General features: G+C 43.1%; 1 protein-coding gene across 5 annotated transcripts in view; it reads right to left on the reverse strand.

Annotated features, from left to right (window-relative positions):
* The window catches only part of BAZ2A (bromodomain adjacent to zinc finger domain 2A), a 74,941-nt gene that overhangs the window by 13,041 nt on the left and 43,319 nt on the right, over positions 1-18,581 (reverse strand). For 4 of the 5 annotated variants that reach the window (XM_081936139.1, XM_081936136.1, XM_081936138.1 and 1 more), the window contains exons 6-21: positions 16,262-16,459; positions 16,105-16,165; positions 15,883-15,991; positions 13,933-14,034; positions 12,670-12,880; positions 10,586-10,647; positions 9,922-10,002; positions 9,574-9,816; positions 8,093-8,347; positions 5,743-5,957; positions 4,964-5,038; positions 4,144-4,309; positions 3,598-3,657; positions 3,270-3,414; positions 1,382-1,962; positions 99-324 (exon numbers count right to left, since the gene is read on the reverse strand). In XM_081936139.1, the coding sequence (XP_081792265.1) occupies positions 99-324; positions 1,382-1,962; positions 3,270-3,414; positions 3,598-3,657; positions 4,144-4,309; positions 4,964-5,038; positions 5,743-5,957; positions 8,093-8,347; positions 9,574-9,816; positions 9,922-10,002; positions 10,586-10,647; positions 12,670-12,880; positions 13,933-14,034; positions 15,883-15,991; positions 16,105-16,165; positions 16,262-16,459 (2,790 nt within the window). The remainder of the gene's footprint in view (positions 1-98; positions 325-1,381; positions 1,963-3,269; positions 3,415-3,597; positions 3,658-4,143; positions 4,310-4,963; positions 5,039-5,742; positions 5,958-8,092; positions 8,348-9,573; positions 9,817-9,921; positions 10,003-10,585; positions 10,648-12,669; positions 12,881-13,932; positions 14,035-15,882; positions 15,992-16,104; positions 16,166-16,261; positions 16,460-18,581) is intronic. The other variant, XM_081936137.1, reaches the window with a different exon arrangement.

The following is an 18,581-nucleotide window of genomic DNA, read 5'->3' on the forward strand; positions in this document are numbered from 1 at the left end:
ATAAAACATTATTTTTTTCCCCACACTCTCTTTCTCTGTCATGCCTTCAAATAATCCAGTATATGGACCAAGAACTTGCAGATGTGTTTGTCACTTACCAGGAGGTATAGGCTGTGCTGTCAGCTGTGTCAAATATTTCTGCTCAATTTGTTTAAAAAGTTTAGTGGGGGGGCGCCCCCTTCGCCTTGGCTGCCCCAAAGGTTCAAGGGTCTTTTTGGAATTATCCTTGGCTCTGGAGCAGGTGCTGTGAACCCTGGAGCTGGAATGCAATGGAGTAGAGGACAGTGGTGGCAATGCTGGGCTAGAGGCGGTATAACCATTCAGCTGTGGGAGGGAAAATTCAAAAAGCATTTGCATTACGCATTGCTACAAGAAGCATAACAACGTTTACAAAAGAATAACATCATTAGAGAATTGGAAGGAAGCTTAGAGGATGCCAAGTCCATCCCCTTGATCAGTACAGGATTCTCTAAAACATCTTTGACAGATGACTACCTAGACTCCGTTTGAAGACTGCTAGTGATCATCACCACCACCACCACCACTTTATTTGGTGTTCTGTTTCACTGACTGACAGCTCATAGATTCAGGGAGTTCCTCCTGATATTAGTCTGAACCTCCATCTACGTATTTTTAACCCACGTTTAAAGGCTTACAGAAAATAAGTCCTCTCCTTTTTCTGTTTAATGGCCCTTCAGATATTTTAAGACTGCTGTCGTATCTCCCGCTCAGTCATCTTTTCACTAGGCTAAACCTAGCCATAACTTTTAGGGGTTCTCATAGGGTTTGGTTTCCAGATCCTTTGCCCTCAAGGTAGCCTTCTTCAGAACTTGCTCTAATTTGTCACTGCCCTTTTTTGACAGGTTCTTTCTAGAACTGGATTCAGTACCCCACATGGGGTCTGACCAAGGTAGAGTAGAACAACTACCTTCTGTTATCTGGACTCTATGCTTCTGTTAATGTACCCCACGTTAGCATTTGTCTTTTTAGCAGTTGTATCAACTATTGGCTCAAGTTTAACTTGCAGTCAAGAAAGACAGTCAAAAGTCTTTCGCGGGTACTACTGCCAAGCCAAGGCTCTCCCACTCTTCATTTGTGCCATAGAATTTTCCGACTTGTTTTTTCTTCTAAAGACATTTTTTTAAAAAGAAAAGAAATGTTAAATGTGTTCCCTACAAAAGCCACACCATTCTTAAGGAAATGAATCTTACATGATGGGATCTCCAACCCCAAAAAGGTCTAAGCCTTTGTCTCAGAAATGAATAAAGCTTTACCCTGAACATCTTCATATCTGCAGGAACAATTTCCCTTCTGCTGATTCACCCCAGGTTAGAAGTGGAGCTTGCATTTCCTAAGGAGAAGCTTCTAAGGCAGCACTCACCTGCTGAGCTGAAGTCTTGGACTGGTCCTTGGTAGGTGGCTTGCAGAGCTGTGAAGTTCGAGAGGGTCGCTCAGTGGAAGGAGCAAGCGAAGAGTCATTGCATGGCGTCCTAGGCAGCAAATTGAACCAGGTCACCTGTGTTTCTGTGATACTTTCATCATCTGCTGTAGAGTCCGGCAGTTCGTCTGGGGGTAACTGATCCCCTTTGCCAGGGCTACTGTCTGGGGTGAGCACAGAGCTGTTAAACAACGAAGAGGCTTGCTGTGTCTGGCTGAGCCAAGATAGAAAGGCTGACTGACTGAGGTCATGCTGAGACTGGCCCAGGGACACTGGATCTTCCAAAAATCCATTGACAGACAAGGGTGTGGGCTCTGGCAACTTGGATTCCAGATGCTCTGGCGGTGACATGCCTACGTTGCCTCTCCACGGCCAACTCCACGATCTTGAAGTTGTGCAGTTCATATAATCAGGATCTGAGGGTGTGTCAGTATTCTCCTTTTTGATTGATGGTGCTTCATGTTCTTCCTCTTTCAGAGCCTCTCCCTTTTCCAATGAGTTCTTGGACAGCGGGAGGGACGCTGCTTGGGGAAACAGCAAAGCAGAGAAAGTTGGGTAACTTTCACCACTAGGTGGTGCTCAAACCTACTGAAGTGAAAGAAGCAACAGAATCTAGATGTCCCAGTGAAACGCCAGTGCATTACCAACAGCATCTAAACCCTCTTTTTACGACCCTTGATTTGGGGTAGAGTCAGGGTGACTGGATAGAGCTGAGAGTTTACTGGCTAGATACCCTTTCTGACGCCACACAAAGTTCGCAGCAGTTATTTTTTCTTTGCTTCCTAGAAGAAAAGCATCTGCTGCTACCTAGGATTGAATTCTCAACCTCCCGAATGGGAGGTGTCTTCACCACTAGGCCACCATGCTATTCACTACCAACAGATCTATGCCAATGAATGTAACACACATACAGCCCAGGCTCCAGTTGCCACATACATGTTGCAAGGTAGATATCAGACTAGACAAATGACAGAGGGTAATATAGAAAGGGGGAAAATGGGACTAAGAAAGTATTAAGTACTTTCTTCTTCCCATAATAAAGTATGCTCCTACAATTTTTTTCAACTGATAGCATTATGGTCTAATTGTACATGCAATCAAAATCCAGAGAGCAATTTGGTCAACCGATAATGTATTTCAGTGGTGGAATTATTAAGGGAGGCATTGTAACACCCTATTCTTTATTTTCTCTTCTTCTATCCTAAATACCAGACTGACATTACACTTCTTTAAGTTTGCCTTATTAGTTGTTATCTATTGCCAATGGAATCCATTCTGCTCCTTGAGTACCAGTAATGTACTGTATACAAGTAGTCCTCCATTTACAACTGGTCAATTAACAATCATTCGGGGTTACGACAGACTTGAAAAAGTTAACAGTCCTTAAAGATACATCTGCCGTACCACCTCTATGGTCCTTTGACTGCATTTCAGGTGCTTGGCAACGGGCTCACATTTATGACTGGTTGCAGCATCCCATGGTCACGTGATAGCATTTTGTGATGCTTTCTGCCATTTTCCAGCAAAAACCGCCTAATGGATAAAATGGATTCGCACTTACAACCATGTGGTTCACTGAATGATCATGTGTTTTGCTTAACGAATGTTTGCAACTCACTTAAGAACCACCATAAAAACAGTCACATTGTGCCTCAATGTATGATTGCAATACTTACAGTCAAAATTCCAGGACTACTTGCGGTTGTAAATCAAAGACTACCTATACTGAATTATACCACTGAGAATCCAAATGATGAGATCCAGTAAATCCTCCCTTCCTCCCTCCCTCCAAGAAGGAACCACCCATGCCCACATTCTAGGCTCTGCATACCTTCTGAGGCCTCACAGCCTTCTATAAAGATCCCACCTAGGTGGGGCAGGACCCAATACCGCCGTCGATACCGATCTTGCCCAAGTGATGATGCGCGTAACAATTGTGAGGAATGGAGTAGCTTTTTGCGAAAGAACATCTGGCGCTGCGGGAAAAATCAGAACACCAAGAAGTAAAAGGAAGAGTCATTGTTTTAAATACCAGAGAAAATAGTGACATGTTTCCACCTATCACCTTTATAGGAAATCCCAATACACACTGCTAAATCTAGCAGAAGCTACAAGTCTTCTATTCTATTCTATTTATTTTTTCAGCAGCAAACATTTACCTTGGAAATTTTTTCAATTTGCCTCTCTAGCTCTGGCACGCTGGAAATCAAACTTTCGTTCTGTGGAAAGAGGAGACAAGTTAAAACCAGACTCCTGATTACCTCCCCAAATAAGTTTTGTTTTGAAAACATTGTACCTCCCAAACGTGAAACATTAACTCTTTTGATTCTCTTGGCAGTTGAAATATTTCCCGTTAAAAGGCCAAGAGGGAAGTATGACACCTGTCTTTGTTGACAGCTATAACTCTTTAGGAAAAGGCAAATTTCATTTAAAGACAAAGAATATGCAGAAAACCCCTCTAGGAATTTAAAAAAAGAATATTATGGTCCTTGCAGTAGAAATCCTCAAACATCCTTTCTTTAAAAAAAAAAAAAAACCCAATAATTTTAATGTCAGAAGTTGTGACATAAATGTAGGGTTCCAATTATTCAGTATTTGCTGTGTTAAGAGAGTAAAATACTTCGGTCCAAACATGTTATCGTTATTAGAGCAAAGATTCAAGAACACATCGTATTCCTCATTGACTCAGTTGTGCTAAAACCTACTTCACTCTCTCTCCGGGTTTTGCATGCTCTTCTTCTCTCCTCTTCTTCTATTTCTTTGTCCTCATTTTCTTCGATGATGCGGGAGCTCCGTCGCCATCGTCCTTCCTCCAAACCAGTGATTTCTGATTCAGGACGTCCAGTCTTCTTAGCTAGGGCAATCTTTAATCTTCAATACAACAAGAACAGGAAGTGTAAAGAAAAGGGAGATGTTACCCTACTACCGTGATGGGGAACCTGTGGCATATACGCCAGAGGTGGCACGCAGAGCCCTCTCTATGGGTACACGCACAGCGGTCAGCTGTTCGCCTGGTTTCCGGTCTTCGTGGGTGCCAGAGTGCTGGAAAACTGCCTGAAAAATGGCCAAAAACCAGGCATGTGTGCATGGGCCAGCTGGTCTTTGGGTTTCTTGTGCGCGCAAAGACCAATTGGTTGGTGCACATGCCAGAAACGCGAAGACCAGCTGGCCAGCGCATGCATGGTTTCTGGTGCTCCAGTACGCGCACACACACACACACACACACACACACACACGAGTTTCGGTTTGGGCACTCGGTGCCGAAAAGGTTTGCCATTACTGCCCTACTACAAAGGATTTAGATGATCCATATAGTAAAAGGGAAGAACAGGAGAAAAAGTTGTTATTCCTAAATTCTGTGGTAAATGAAATGTGATAGAATCCTAGGGTCACAATAAGATTCCATACTGTTGTGATGTTCACGTTAAATAAATTTATGCTCAGTATGTTTTTGATTCCTCTTATTGTCACCGTGTTCCCATAGATAGAATACAGCAGGCCAAAATTAATTCTACAGATACATACCTGCGCAACTTTCCCTCAATGATCCATTTATTTCTCCTATGGTTGGACATGTTCTCCAGAGTTTTGTCAATTTCGCTGCAGGATGTAGAATAAAATTGTTAAGGAAGTGGGGAGGACACATACAACAGAAGAATGACATTGCTTTTTTTTCAACGTCTGTGTGTAATGCTAATTTCAAGAGACATTTGAAAATGCAATCTGGCTTATAACAAAGGAAATTAACCACCCCTTCCTTTAGGACAGAAACCCCCGGCTTATACGGACCCTGCTTCCTCTCCCACTTCATCAACACTATTTTACTATGGTTTCCTAAATTTGAGTATCAGTGGCAGCACTTCTACACTGTGAATACTTTCTCTACCTGTCTCAGAGGAGGTCACTGCAAGTGTCCTGATTGATTCTCCTGTGAATCCTGACATGTGGCAGCCAGAATTCTTGTGGCCAGTACATGTGTCTAAAACTAAACGGCACATATGTTGAGAAACTGATGCCAAGGGCCATGTGTGCACGCACGCACGCCCTCCCATCCTGCAGCTTTTGCATATGGCCACCTTGGAAATTTCCAAAAGTTGTTGCCAAATTGTAATGTTTTAAGCTAATATGAAATGGGAAATATTACATTCAAGTACTGCAAGCTGATGCTACAGCCACACTCCAAAGCTGCTTTTGGAGAATGGATCAGATGTGTTGCCCTACGCTACATGGCTCTCTTGCTACATAAGTCACACCGAGCTGTGAGAGGCAGAACTGCAGGAGTCACCTAACCTGGCATCACTTACTTGATGATAAGGGTGCTGCTGTTGAGCTCGTTCACCAAGAAGGCCAGGATAGCAGCCTTTTTATCTGGAGGCAGTGCCTGGAAGGGTTTAGTTCTCAGGCTGTCACACAGGCTTTCATCCCCCCCAGAGGCTATGAGGAAGCAGCGCAAGACCTCAGACACAGTGTCACGGTTCAGGCTTATTTCTGTGAGTTTTTCACCAAGGATCTTCAAAGTCTGGCAAGCAAAAGCAAGAAAGGACCACATACACATATATCCCAATTCCTCCTATCAACAACAGATAGAAATGGAGGACACCGAGTACAAAGTTTTAAAAATAATTATATCACCTTTGCTAAGGAATCAAGTTTTTATGTGACAACCAAGCAAGCTTTTAAAAATTCTACAATCTATATAACTTGAACTAGACTGCGTTTTCTGCCATAAATGTAAAATAGAGCAATGGTGAAAAGGAGGGAAGAAAGATCTTGTGAACTCTTTAGTTATGTTATACTTTGTAGTTCAATGTCTGGTATGAGATAAACACAGTCCAGCAGTCTTTAAAAAAGCCAACTTTCACTTAAAAGAACAACATCTAAAACAAACTGACTGGAGAGATATGAAAATATGCTGACTGCACCTGGTGAAACGTCAAAGCCAGTGGTGGGGTGGAAATAAATTTGCAAGTGATCAAAGGAATTGCACATGTTGCACAGTTTCTCCCTATGTTACTAGAGGTAAAAGTAAAAGTATAATGGGCAGCTAGTTTTCGCACTATTCTTGTTTATACGTTATTTTATTATCTTTCTCCATCACTTTTAGTGATGCACAACTTATGGCAGCAGACAAAATAGCTGTGTTTGGGTTAATATGAAGGAATACAAAAACAACTGGCAGCACAATCAGTCAATTTTCCTTTTCAAGGATTCCTCTCATAAAGTGCATCTACGTTTTACTCTTGCAACCTTGAAAGCTAACAACAGGTTCAGGGAAACTGATGGATGCCTTAAGAGTTTCTTTGCATCAGAATTGAACCCATAAAGCAAGCAATGGTTCCCGCAAAAGCAACATTCCAGCTTCTCTTCATTGTAATTCAGAATTTACATTACAAACACACGTTCTCCACTATGAAAGGCAAAAGAGTCTGAAAACTATCTGAACATTAGCCAAGGACTTCTTAACACCAACACTTAAAACATGTCTTTTCCCCTTAAATATATCTTTTTTTTCTCCCTTTAATCTGCTGAACACTTCTTTTATTTTTTTGCCCAAGCTGTCTATTGTGTTAGTTGGAAAAGAAAACTTAAAACTCTGGGGTTTTAATAAGGAAAACAGCAGAATTGCTTGCTACATCTCTGTAACCCTTTGTTAGCTCTTTGTTTCAGTATGGCAGCTATCAAATTATGTTTGTGCACCCAATAAATAAGCTGTAGCTTCCTTATCAGTAGTTTACTGAACACACCACAGCTAGCTAGGTTCACGTGTTATGGTAAATCATAAATTCTGCAAAGTGTAAGCCAGGTCATTCAATTCTGACTTTATTAGCTGAATCTGCATAAAAACCAGATCATCAGTACAAAAGTAGTCCCTGGACAGAGTTAGCTATACTTATTTTGCAGGACTGTGCAGCATTTTGGATTTGAAGAAAAAGAAATAGTCCAGAGAATGCAGAGGCAATCAGGTAGCTTATTGTCAACAACTCCTTAAAGCCACTGCATCTATTCATGGGGCTGTTTATGGGATTCTGCAGCAGAAACTGGGAAGAGACCACCTGACTCATGAACCAGGATTATGATGGGGCTGCCATGTGCTCCAAAACACTTTTCCCCCTTTGAATCCAAAGCATTATACAGCAATCTACTCTTGGGATTTATAGGTCAGCTGATCAATGCTAATATGTAGACCTTTTCAATAGATACCAACATAGGAGAATCTCTTAGTCTACAAGGCTGATTTTCTTGGTTGGCATTTGGTGACAAGCCATCCTAGTCAATATCCTATTAATAGGATATATGTTGAAATAAAGCCAACCGTGCATGTATTTCTCATTCCCACAGCAGAGAAAGAACCATTTGGTGCAGCTTTCTCACTCTTGACTCTCCCTTATTTCTAACAGTTAGGACTCTGTTTAAAAATGTGGCTATAGTATTCTTAAGGCCTAAATAGGATGCTCAACATTTGAGTTATAGCTTCAGCTCTTTATTTCAATTCAGTTCATTGACTTGCCTGATGACAAAAGAATTTACATGATAAATAATTTAAGTTTGCAGGATTATGCAAGGTAAAACTATGCAATATTATCTCATTTTTCTTGGTAAAGAATTTGGATTGCTTGAGAGTATGGTATCCTGTCAACACAGATACAGTCATACCTGACAGCATGAAGGAAGTCCAGGGTCATACAATGCAACTTTCACCAGCTTTACCAGAAGATCCAACACTTCACCCAAACTATCTCCTACGTTGAAGAGGCCTTCTTGGAGGGTACTCAAACTGGGAACTTCCCTGGCTACATCAAAGCCCAGCACCTTGCCATAGTTATGTAGGAATTCCACAATGGCTAAGCAATCTGAGAAGGCTTGGCTGGGCAAAACCAATCCAGGAATGCGAGAGAATTCTGGCAGAGGCTGGACAAAATAGAGAAAAGGCAAAAATATTAGCACAATGCAAAAGGGAGATGTGGTCCAAACTGACATACGAGAGGTAACAGCAATTATTGGTTCCAGTGAAGTAGATAGCCCAAGGATATTTATATACTAGTAAAACTCTTGTTCCCACAGTCTTTAATTGGGCAAAACAGTGTATCACAGGACAAGAATTTTTGAACCAAGGTACCTCAATTGGACCAACTTACAGAATATATCCAAAGTCTATAGGACCCATGAATCCCATGAAATTGGAATTTGACTTTTTTTTAAAAAAATGTTCTATAAATAAACATTATCATAAAAGAGTTTATGATACAATACAAAATGCCATAAGACATTTTTGTGCTGAAGTTTGAACTGTGCTATGTAGTTCAAGGTGAGCTATTTTCAAGGCAGATATATCACTGAACGCATCACAACTTTTCCAATGAACTCAGTATACTAGAAATGTAATCACTGATGAATGTATTGAAGAATCTGGTAAGGAAATATTTCTGAAACGATCCCCAATCCCCAGCTTAAACTACCTGGACACAGCATGTTTGGAGCGAGGCCGCACAAGCGGCAGGGGAGCATGTGCACACATGCAGCTCCAATTGTGCAAGCAGGGGCTGCTCGTGCTCACATGTGCAACTCCACTTGCACAAGCAGCGGGCGTTCAGATGCACAGGTCCACTTAATAAGAACTTTATCCTGGCACTACCTGATATGATACATTATACTATGTGCACTGCACCTTTCTTCCCACATATAATCTGTGAGAAGGTATTTCCCTTCTGGAACCGTTTATCATTGGCTGCTGCATGAAGAAGCTGAAGACACCTTCCAAATGAGTAAGGGTTCTATTCTAGGTATAGCTTTAACAATTTGCATAGGTTAATCTTTCTATTACTATTTTCCCCCGTTTTCCCAATCTATTTATCCTATATTCCCAAAAATGTCAAATGTTTTCTAAGAACTGGAGTCTTGACAAAGACCACAAAATGCATTCACAAATATTCTAAAGATTTAAAAAGTCAAACAATAAGAATTTATGTGTGGCATACTGCTGAAGGTTCTTTTTATCACAGCGTTCACATTCTTCTGGTGCAGAAATCCCTTCTTTATTGAAGATCCTTTCGAAACAGAAGGATGGATGAACCAGTACCTCCCTCCCCTCCACCCACCCCCAAATAACATGAATCTGGAAGAGCAAGTCAACGTACCTGGTGGTCTCCTAAACACATATCCTCAGTGGGCTTTTTCATTTCCTCCAAAATCATTTGCTGCCGCTGCCGTTCTTCCTGACGGCGCTGAGCAAGGAGATTCTTCTCAGCCTTCCGGGGAACTTTCCCTGATGGCGCCACTTTCTTATCCTTGGGCTTTGCTTTTTCTTTCAGCTTCCCTTTCTCCTTTGGCTTCTCTGGTTTGATCCTTTCTGGCTTGCTCTTCTCCTTCTTGATTTGGGGCTGGGAGGCGGGGGAGAGAAAATAAATTGTTTAGCTTCGCCTAAAGTTATTCCCAAGCTGGCAACTTTCCTCCTACTCAAGAAGCCCCTCATAATCACTATCTACCTTAGGTTTCTTTTTTGGTTCCTTAGACTTGGTCTCCTTGGGCTTTGCGGACTTGGATTCTTGCTTCTGTTTATTTTGTACCTAGGGAGAAAATCAACCATGCTCAGAACACAAAGAAAAACGCCAAGGAGAAAAATAATTGCTCCATTTTGAAATAAAACAGTGGTTTTCCCTCAACTTCTACAGCATATATTTATCCATCATATTTTGCCTGTCTCACATTCTAACCAAAACAGTCTAAGCCCCCAAGATTCTGCTAACCAAGACATGATCTACTTCACATTGCTTAGATTCACCAGGAAATGAATTACAGGATTTGGCATTTAAGTACTTTAATTTTACCAAATATCTGGTTCTCAATTCTTTTTTGCTGTTCTAATCCTTTCACTAAAACCACTCACACACCCCACCCCATGTCACGTTAGTTTAAAATAAGAAAAAGGTATTGTGAACATACATTCGGTTTTGGATTTTCTCCAGTTCAATATGGAAGGCTTTATTAAACCTCTGTGTATCTGTAGCCTTACTAGTAATCAAGACAGAAAATCTTACAATATCACCTCCATCCACTACATCTGCCGAGATCAGGAATGCCTTTTCTATCTCAAATATCGCCCACAAGGATGACTTAAGCAGAATGCACAGCTTTTTCTACTCTGTGTACCTTTTGTCTCATTTTTTTCTTGATCTTGGTCATCTTCAGCTTATCTTCATCACTCAGAACCTCTGCAAACACAAAAAGGGAGAATGAGACTAAACTAGCTCTACACTTAATGTCTAACAATACCTTCATTCCTTATAAGAAAGTATTAATTTTCTAAGAGACATTGCTGACATGGGCCAAAAAAAATACTCAGCATGAACACAACCCAATCTCTTTTCATAGCTTTGTTTCTTTCTCAGGTTTAATTGTTTCAGCCATTAAACAAGCTTTGGTGAGCATGATTTTTTTAAAAAATATCCATAATGAGGAATGACGTCTGCACACTCCACCCGCATAGAAACCAATGAGCTCTTTTTAAGATATTTTTTGAAGAATATAAATAATCTAAGAGCACAAAACACTGAACAATCTACTCACAGGCCCAACAGCAAATACGAATCTGGACACTGCCCAGTTCCGTATCTATTGCCTGATTTTAGTACTGCTTCATAAATAAAAATAAAATACTTTTCGCTGGGAAACTTTCTATAGACGATAAGGTCAGATAAAGTGCAGACAAGACATAATGCTGACATGTGGCACTGAGGATTTTAGTCCATTGTATAATGAATAAAAAAGTCTTCCTATTTGCCTCCATCTCTTGTGTATTCTGTACAGTGGCTTCACCACATGAAACTGGCAGCAAGCCTGAACAGTCATAATTAAATCAATGTGGATAAATTGCTCTCCCCAACAATACCCAGACAGTTGTAGCTTTATTAGGAAGCATTCGATATTCATGATAGCGAGAGCATCTTACTGCTTAAAGTATAATAATTACAGAGACTAAGACACCCTGGATGCTTCAAATTTCTTGCAATTAAAACAGAGGCAGGCTATCTCTGCCCCAGAACAGCATGTGACCCCTTCTGTGTGGCATCAGAATATCCTCTCCTCATATTTGCTGAATACTAAGAACATAGTTCCTCACCATACTGAGTTAGAATGGAAGCCGTAGTGATGAATCTGACATGGGCTTAAAATAGATTTAAGATATTAAAAACCCACACAAAATCCATTCCCCACACCAATAAAATTTAGCCCAATCCAATTTTCAGCACTGCCCCACCTACTATGGTCCTAAGGCACTGATGGCTAACCTTTTCCGCACCGAGTGCCCAAACTGGAATGGGTGTGCATGTGCACCCGCCGGAGCACCACAAACCCGAAGACCAGGTGCCCATGTGTGCGCCGGCCAGCTGGCTTTCAGGTTTCCAGCATGCGCGCTGGGCAGCTGGTCTTAATGCGCACCAGAGCACTGGAAACCCGAAGACCAGCTGGCTGGCGCATGCATGCCTGTTTTTTGGCCATTTTCAGGCTGGTTTTTGGGGCCATTTTCAGGCAGTTTTCCGGCACTCCCACACCTGCGAAACCAGAAGAGCAGCTGGCAGTGACGCCCGTGCCCACAGAGAGGGCTCTGGGTGCCATAGGTTCGCCATCACGGTCCTAAGGCTACCAAAAAGGTATTGAGTGGCCTGATTTGAAGCTGCTTACAATAAGACAGGACGGATGGAGCACCCATGGATGCAGTCCACAAGAATCCTATTTACATTTCTGATCCTGAATCTTTCCACTTTTTAAATAACAAAACAAAACAAAGTTCTAGCCCCATGGCAGTGGAAACACAAGGGAAGAAGATGGTACCTGCCATGTACTTCCAGTTCTGAAAAGCACAGCTCTTATTTTCTGGGTAGCTACCTGCCCCTCCCCTCAAATTCTCCAGTCATGTTCTCTTACCTATATATTCTTACTGCCCTTTGCTTATCCGTTCCTCTCTTCCTGCTGCCACACCGCTCCTTGACAAGAAATTCCAAATTTTGCAAAAACTCACACATCAGTTTCCAGAAAAGGCATGCAAATGAAAAATAAGCAGATTTGCATGCATCTTGTTGATTGGCCTTATTTTTGAGAGCAAAAGTTGAATTTTCTTGCTGCACGTAATGAACAGCCTTTCCTCCAGATACTGACAAACAACCACTGCCACAAACTAGAACATTTTCTTGTGAGAGCTACAAGCATGCAAAAAAGGCTGGTCCAACTGGTACCTTGGGTTTCCAGCTTTTTCAAAACTCTGGCGTCTGTCTTGCTCAGCAGATCAGTCACTTTCACTTTGGGAGGTCGGCCCCGTCCACGTTTCACTTTGGGCATTTCCTTAGCCTTGGCTTTCTCGATATTTCGAGGGCGGCCACGCTTACCCGTGATGGCCTGGATGCGTGAAGGGATTTCTTCATGTGACAATTTTACCCACTGCACGCCCTGTGAAATGAAGAAAAGGATGCTGCAGATGTTGTAGTTTACATAGGTCAGCAGTCTTTTTGCTGGACATACTGGCTAGTGCTGATGGGAATTGAAGACCACAATATCTGCAGGGCAAAAGGGCAGATCCTCAGAATCCACAGAAACAAATCCTTCCATTGACACCTGTCAACATGTTTTTGGTCTAGAAGTAACGCGTTTTCCTGAAAATAAGACAGGGTCTTATTTTCTTTTGGCCCCCACCCCCACCCCAAAATAAGCACTTGGCCTTATATTCAGGGAGGTGTTATTATTTTTGAGGTGCAGGAGGTGGCGAGCATGGTCACCTCATGGCTGCTGCTGTGTTGCAATATTTTCAGGGGAAGGCTTATTTTAGGGCATGTGCTCAAAAGCCCGATTGGGCTTATTATCCCGGGAGGTCTTATTTTGGGGGGAAACAGGGTAGAAAAACAATTTGGGGAGAGGACGAAGAGTGGACTAACTATGTGTTTCAACCTCACTGTTTACTAAGCCATTATGCCAGATACAAATAGTCCTTGACCTACAAGTTGAGCAAGTTGAGTTTCGCCCCATTTCACAACCTTTCTGCCACAGTTGTTAATTGAATCACTGCAGTTGTTAAGTTAGTTAACATGGTTGTTAAGTGAATCTAGCTTCCCCATTGACTTTGCTTGTCAGAGGGTCGCACAAGGTGATCATGTGACCCAGGGACACTACAACCATTGTAAATACAAGTCAGTAACTAAGTGTCCAAATTTTGATCACACGTTCATAGGGCTGCTGCAATGATCGTAAATGTGAAAAATGGCCTTAAGTCGCTTTTTTCAAATGCCATTGCAAATTTAAATGGTCACTAAATCAAGTCAAGAACTACCTACTATGCTTCAAGAGATATAGTAGTTCGTGAGAATGTCCTCCCGGATTTAAAATATTGAAAGTAGGATCTATGTAGATATTCTGTTCTAAAATGTCTTTTGCACTTGGCCCCAGGATTCCTAGCACAATCTTGGCAAAAGATGCCAGTGATTCCTCAGAAGAGGAACAAGATCTACCTCAGATGTATCTTGCTCTTCAAAGAAATCTCCCACGGGCATTCGGGGACTGAAGCTGAAGTGCTCACGGCGGACGTTCTGCCCATCATTTCTGCTCAGATACTACAGGGGAATAAACCACGAAAACATTAATCAAGCACTTAAGTTTCTTTTTAAGATGGAGGCTCTCTCTGATGTGATCATTGTATCTCTGAAACAACAGAAATACTCTAATAAATCGGTGTCCAGAGAAACATACAATCTAAACATGCATATTGGATATCATCCATTACAACTGATTAACCATCTTAGGTTCTTCTTGGCATCTTACAAGAAGTATCCAAAAAAGGCAAAGCAAATCTTATTCCTAGCCAAATGCTCCAGGCAGGAACTACATTCATATTCTGATAGAGATGGTGATGAAGGTAGCTACATGATAACAAATGGCAGGGGATGGGTGCGTGTTAGGTCTGAGAGTAACTGGACGAGGAGGAAATGAAGGAGTCTTGGATAACAGGAGGTCACAATCTGAAATAGGGGATGAAAGAATAATACAAGCAGATGAATAGTGCTGAACCTCTTGCTACAGCTTTGCTTAAGAACAGGAGGGGCAGCCAGGGTTGCCTAGTTGTCTGGTGCCCTTCCCTGGACCAGGAGAGCTTGTTCACGGTCAGTATTCCTGGGTCACCTCCGTTTGAATTACTGCAATGTGTTCTACATGGAACTGCTCTTGAGGACTATCCAGAAGCTTCAACTGGTCTAGAATGCTCCAGAGCGCCCAGTAATTGAGATCCCTAGGTTTGCCCATCTAACACCTCTGTTGCGTAAGCTGCTCTTGCTCCCAGTATCTTTCTGGGTGCATTTCAAGTGCTGGGTCATCACCTTTAAAGCCCTATATTTCATGGGGTGAAGTTAACTGCATGACCTCCTTTCCCTAAAGACACCTGTCCATCCTACCAGGTCAGATGGGGTGGACATACTCCTAGTCCCTTTCCTTAAATATTGCCATCTTACGGGAGCTAGGAAGGCTGCTTTTACTCTAGCAGCCCCTGCCTGATGGAACACTCTTCATTCTCAGGTCTGGCAGGCCTCTACCATCCAAGCCTTATGTAAACCTTTGAAGACCTGTCTTTTCCCCCCAAGTTTGGGGATGCAATGAAGTGACTGCAGATCAGGGATTTGACTTGGCACCAATTTTTTTAAGAAAGAAAGAAAGAAAGAAAGAAAGAAAGAAAGAAAGAAAGAAAGAAAGAAAGAAAGAAAGAAAGGGAGGGAGAGAGGGAGAAAGAAAAAAAGAAAGAAGGAGAGAAGGAGAAAGAAAAAAAGAAAAAGGGAGATAAGAAGAGAGGGAGAAAGAAAAAAAGAAAGAAAAAAAGAAAGAAAGAAAGAAAAAAGAGAGAAGGAGAGAGGGAGAAAGAAAGAGAGGAGAGGAGAAAGAAAAAAGAAAGAGAGGGAGATAAGGAGAGAGGGAGAAAGAAAAAAAGAATGAAAGAAAAAGAGAGGAGAGGGAGAAAGAAAGAAGGAAAGAAGGAAAGAAGGAAAGAAGGAAGGAAGGAAGAAAGAAAGAAAGGAAGGAAGGAAGGAAGGAAGGAAGGAAGGAAGGAAGAAAGAAAGAAAGAAAGAAAGAAAGAAAGAAAGAAAGAAAGAAAGAAAGAAAGAGAAAGAAAGTAAGTAAGAAAGAAAGAAAGAAAGAAAGAAAGAAAGAAAGAAAGAAAGAAAAAGAAAGAAAGCAAATGATGCAGATCAAGGTAAAAAAAGATATTCTGACACAGTATGTCTTTTCTTTGGAAATAGTGAAGAAAGAGGAACTTTGTCTGGGCCAGGAAAAAAGCAACATTATTCTAAGTAAACTAAATTAATGTTCAAGAATGATTTTAAAACTGGGTTGCAGAATAGCGTATAAAATGGAGAAGTCACTTACAAAAGAAATCAGCCACCACCGCTTCCTATCTGGGAAACTTTTTTTTTTACCTTGATCACCTCTGGAAACTGCTTCATCCTTTTGCCACAGGGTCCATAGTACCAAGTTTCTCCCTGCCATCGATTGCTCCCTTTCTTGATGCGCACCTCCCTTCGCCATCTGAATACAAAGTTAGCCAATCAAAAATTGGAAACCTGCATCCTAACTCAGAAATATAATTTGCTGTGCACGGACTAGCACCATACAAAAGCAAGGAAAATGGGACTACCTACCCATGTTTCAAGGGATAGTACACCTCTTCTACTGTGGCTATTCTCCTTCTTGGACCATCACCTGTCGGAACAAACAACCATTACCAGTGCTGTCAACTAAATCACATTAAAAGGCAGCCAAGGTAGCTAAGAAGCATGAAGAAAAGAGTGTACTTACTTTTGGCAGATACATTTAGCGGTGAAGTTTCTTTGCTGTCCCCGTCTATTACAGATTCAGGATTGTCTGTACCACTGTTCTTGACTGCCTCTTCCAAAGAGGCATTTAGAGATTCTGGTTCAAGGGGTGCCTGCGAATCCAGAAATTCTGTGCCCTCATGCCCTACTTCACTAACACCTGTCAGCTCCAGGCTACTCTCTATAACAAAAGAGAAGTAACAGAAAATTAGAAAGGCAGAGAGAAGAGAATGAACACACAATGGAAAGGATTCATTGAGCATTGCAGGGAGTAAGACAATGCTTACCTCTGCTGCATTCCTAGTCACTTAGTGGCATGCTATAAGCTGTTAACAGCATATAGTACTTGGAATATAGATTTCAAGTACTGTGAGCCTCATTGCTTGGAAGCTTTTTCAAGAATTTAAACCTTCACATGATAATTACAATTAATGATGTGAATGACCATTGTCTTACCTGAAGGGTCCTTTTCAGGGCGCTGCAAGGGAGAGTCCAAAGAAGGGTTAAACACAGCCAATCTGCCCAGAACTGAATTGAAACTTTAAGCCACGCCTCTGGTGCTGACTCTCCTCAGATTTATTCAATGAAGACGTGGAACAGTTGCGCGCTGAAACTTCAACTGGAAGTCTAATATGGAACAAGTCAAACATAGTCCAACAACAATAACAGAAACAACAAACAACACTGTGACTTCACAAACACCAGCGGAGAATAGACCCCAGGGCGGGGTGGACTCTCCGTTGCAGCGCCCTGAAAAGGACCCTTCAGGTAAGACAATGGTCATTTTCCAGGGCGCTGCTCTGGAGAGTCCAAAGAAGGGACATGCCCAAGCTAACTGTCACTAGGGCGGGAAGGCTCAGCCATCAGGGTCGCTCCGTTGGTATGGATGCCCTGAAGAACACGCCTCCCAAAGGTCCCTTCCGCCGATGCAAAACTGTCCAGTTTGTAATTTCGGACAAATGGAGACAGAGAAGTCCAGGTGGCCGCCTTGCAGATCTCTTCAATCGGTGCCTGTGTAGACCAGGCAGCTGTGGTGGCGGCGCTTCTAGTCGAATGTGCTGTGATATTGCGAGGCACAGGAACGGACTGTAAAACGTGGGCAAGCGCAATGCAGGCTCGCAGCCATCCGCCGATGGTAGATGAAGAGACCTTCTTGCCTTGAGAAGCTGGTTGAAAGGAGACGAATAGAGATTCGGATTTCCGAAAACTGGCCGTGCGCTTGATGTATCTGCGAATAGTCCTGCGCACATCCAGCATGTGCCAGCGTTTTTCCCTCGGGTGCCGAGGATGCGGACAAAAATCCGGAAGGACCACCTCCTGCGCCCGATGAAACCCGGAATTGACCTTCGGACTGAAGGAAGGGTCCAGCCTCAGGATTACTCTGTCGTTACGAATGAGACACAAGTCCTCTCTGACTGACGGGCAGCCAGTTCCGATATGCGACGAGCAGACGTGATAGCGACCAGAAAAACCGTCTTGAATGTGAGGTGTCTGAGACTGGCCGTCTTAATGGGCTCAAACGGGGGCCCGATGAGGGACCGCACACTACATTGAGATCCCAAGATGGGTATCTGTGGACCACTGGGGGTCTCAGGTTGGTCGCTCCCCTGAGGAAACTGCGGATGGTCGGATTCCGGCCAAGAGATGCGTAGCCCTCAACTGAGAGGATGGTTGACAGGGCTGCCGCCTGGCGCCTCAGGGTGTTAGGTGCCAGGCCCTTGTCCAAACCTTCCTGCAGGAAGTCCAGGATGACAGGAACCGAAGCAAGGGGCGCAGACGTACCATGAGCCGTGCACCAGCTGGCGAAGGATTTCCAAGTGGCGTCGTAGATGCGCGTCGTGGACTGCCGTCGTGACGCTTGGATGGTGCCAATCACCTTGTCTGACAACTTGCCTCTGCTTAGGAGATCCCTCTCAAGTGCCAGACGGCCAGCTGCAGCCACTGGGGTTCTGGATGTTGAAGGGCCCCCTGGCTGAGAGAGATGTCCTGTGGAGGAATCCGCCACGGTGGTGTGATCAAAGGACTCACCAAGTCTGCAAACCAGGTTCTCCTGGGCCAGTACGGTGCTACCCGCAGCACCTCCGCCTCCTCTGCTAGGATCTTCCTGATGACTCTGGGAAGAAGAGGTAGCGGGGGAAAGGCGTAAAGCAGACCTTTCGGCCACGGGCCGTGCAGCGCGTTGACTCCTTCCGCCCTCGGGTCGTGGAACCTTATGAAGAACCGCGGAAGATGCGCGTTGGCCGCGTTGGCGAACAGGTCCACCAGCGGGAGGCCGAACCTCTGGGACAGTTGCTGGAACAGCA

The sequence above is a fragment of the Natrix helvetica genome (genome assembly GCF_964273705.1).
Source record: "Natrix helvetica genome assembly, chromosome: 1".
NCBI classification, from domain to species: Eukaryota; Metazoa; Chordata; class Lepidosauria; order Squamata; family Natricidae; genus Natrix; species Natrix helvetica.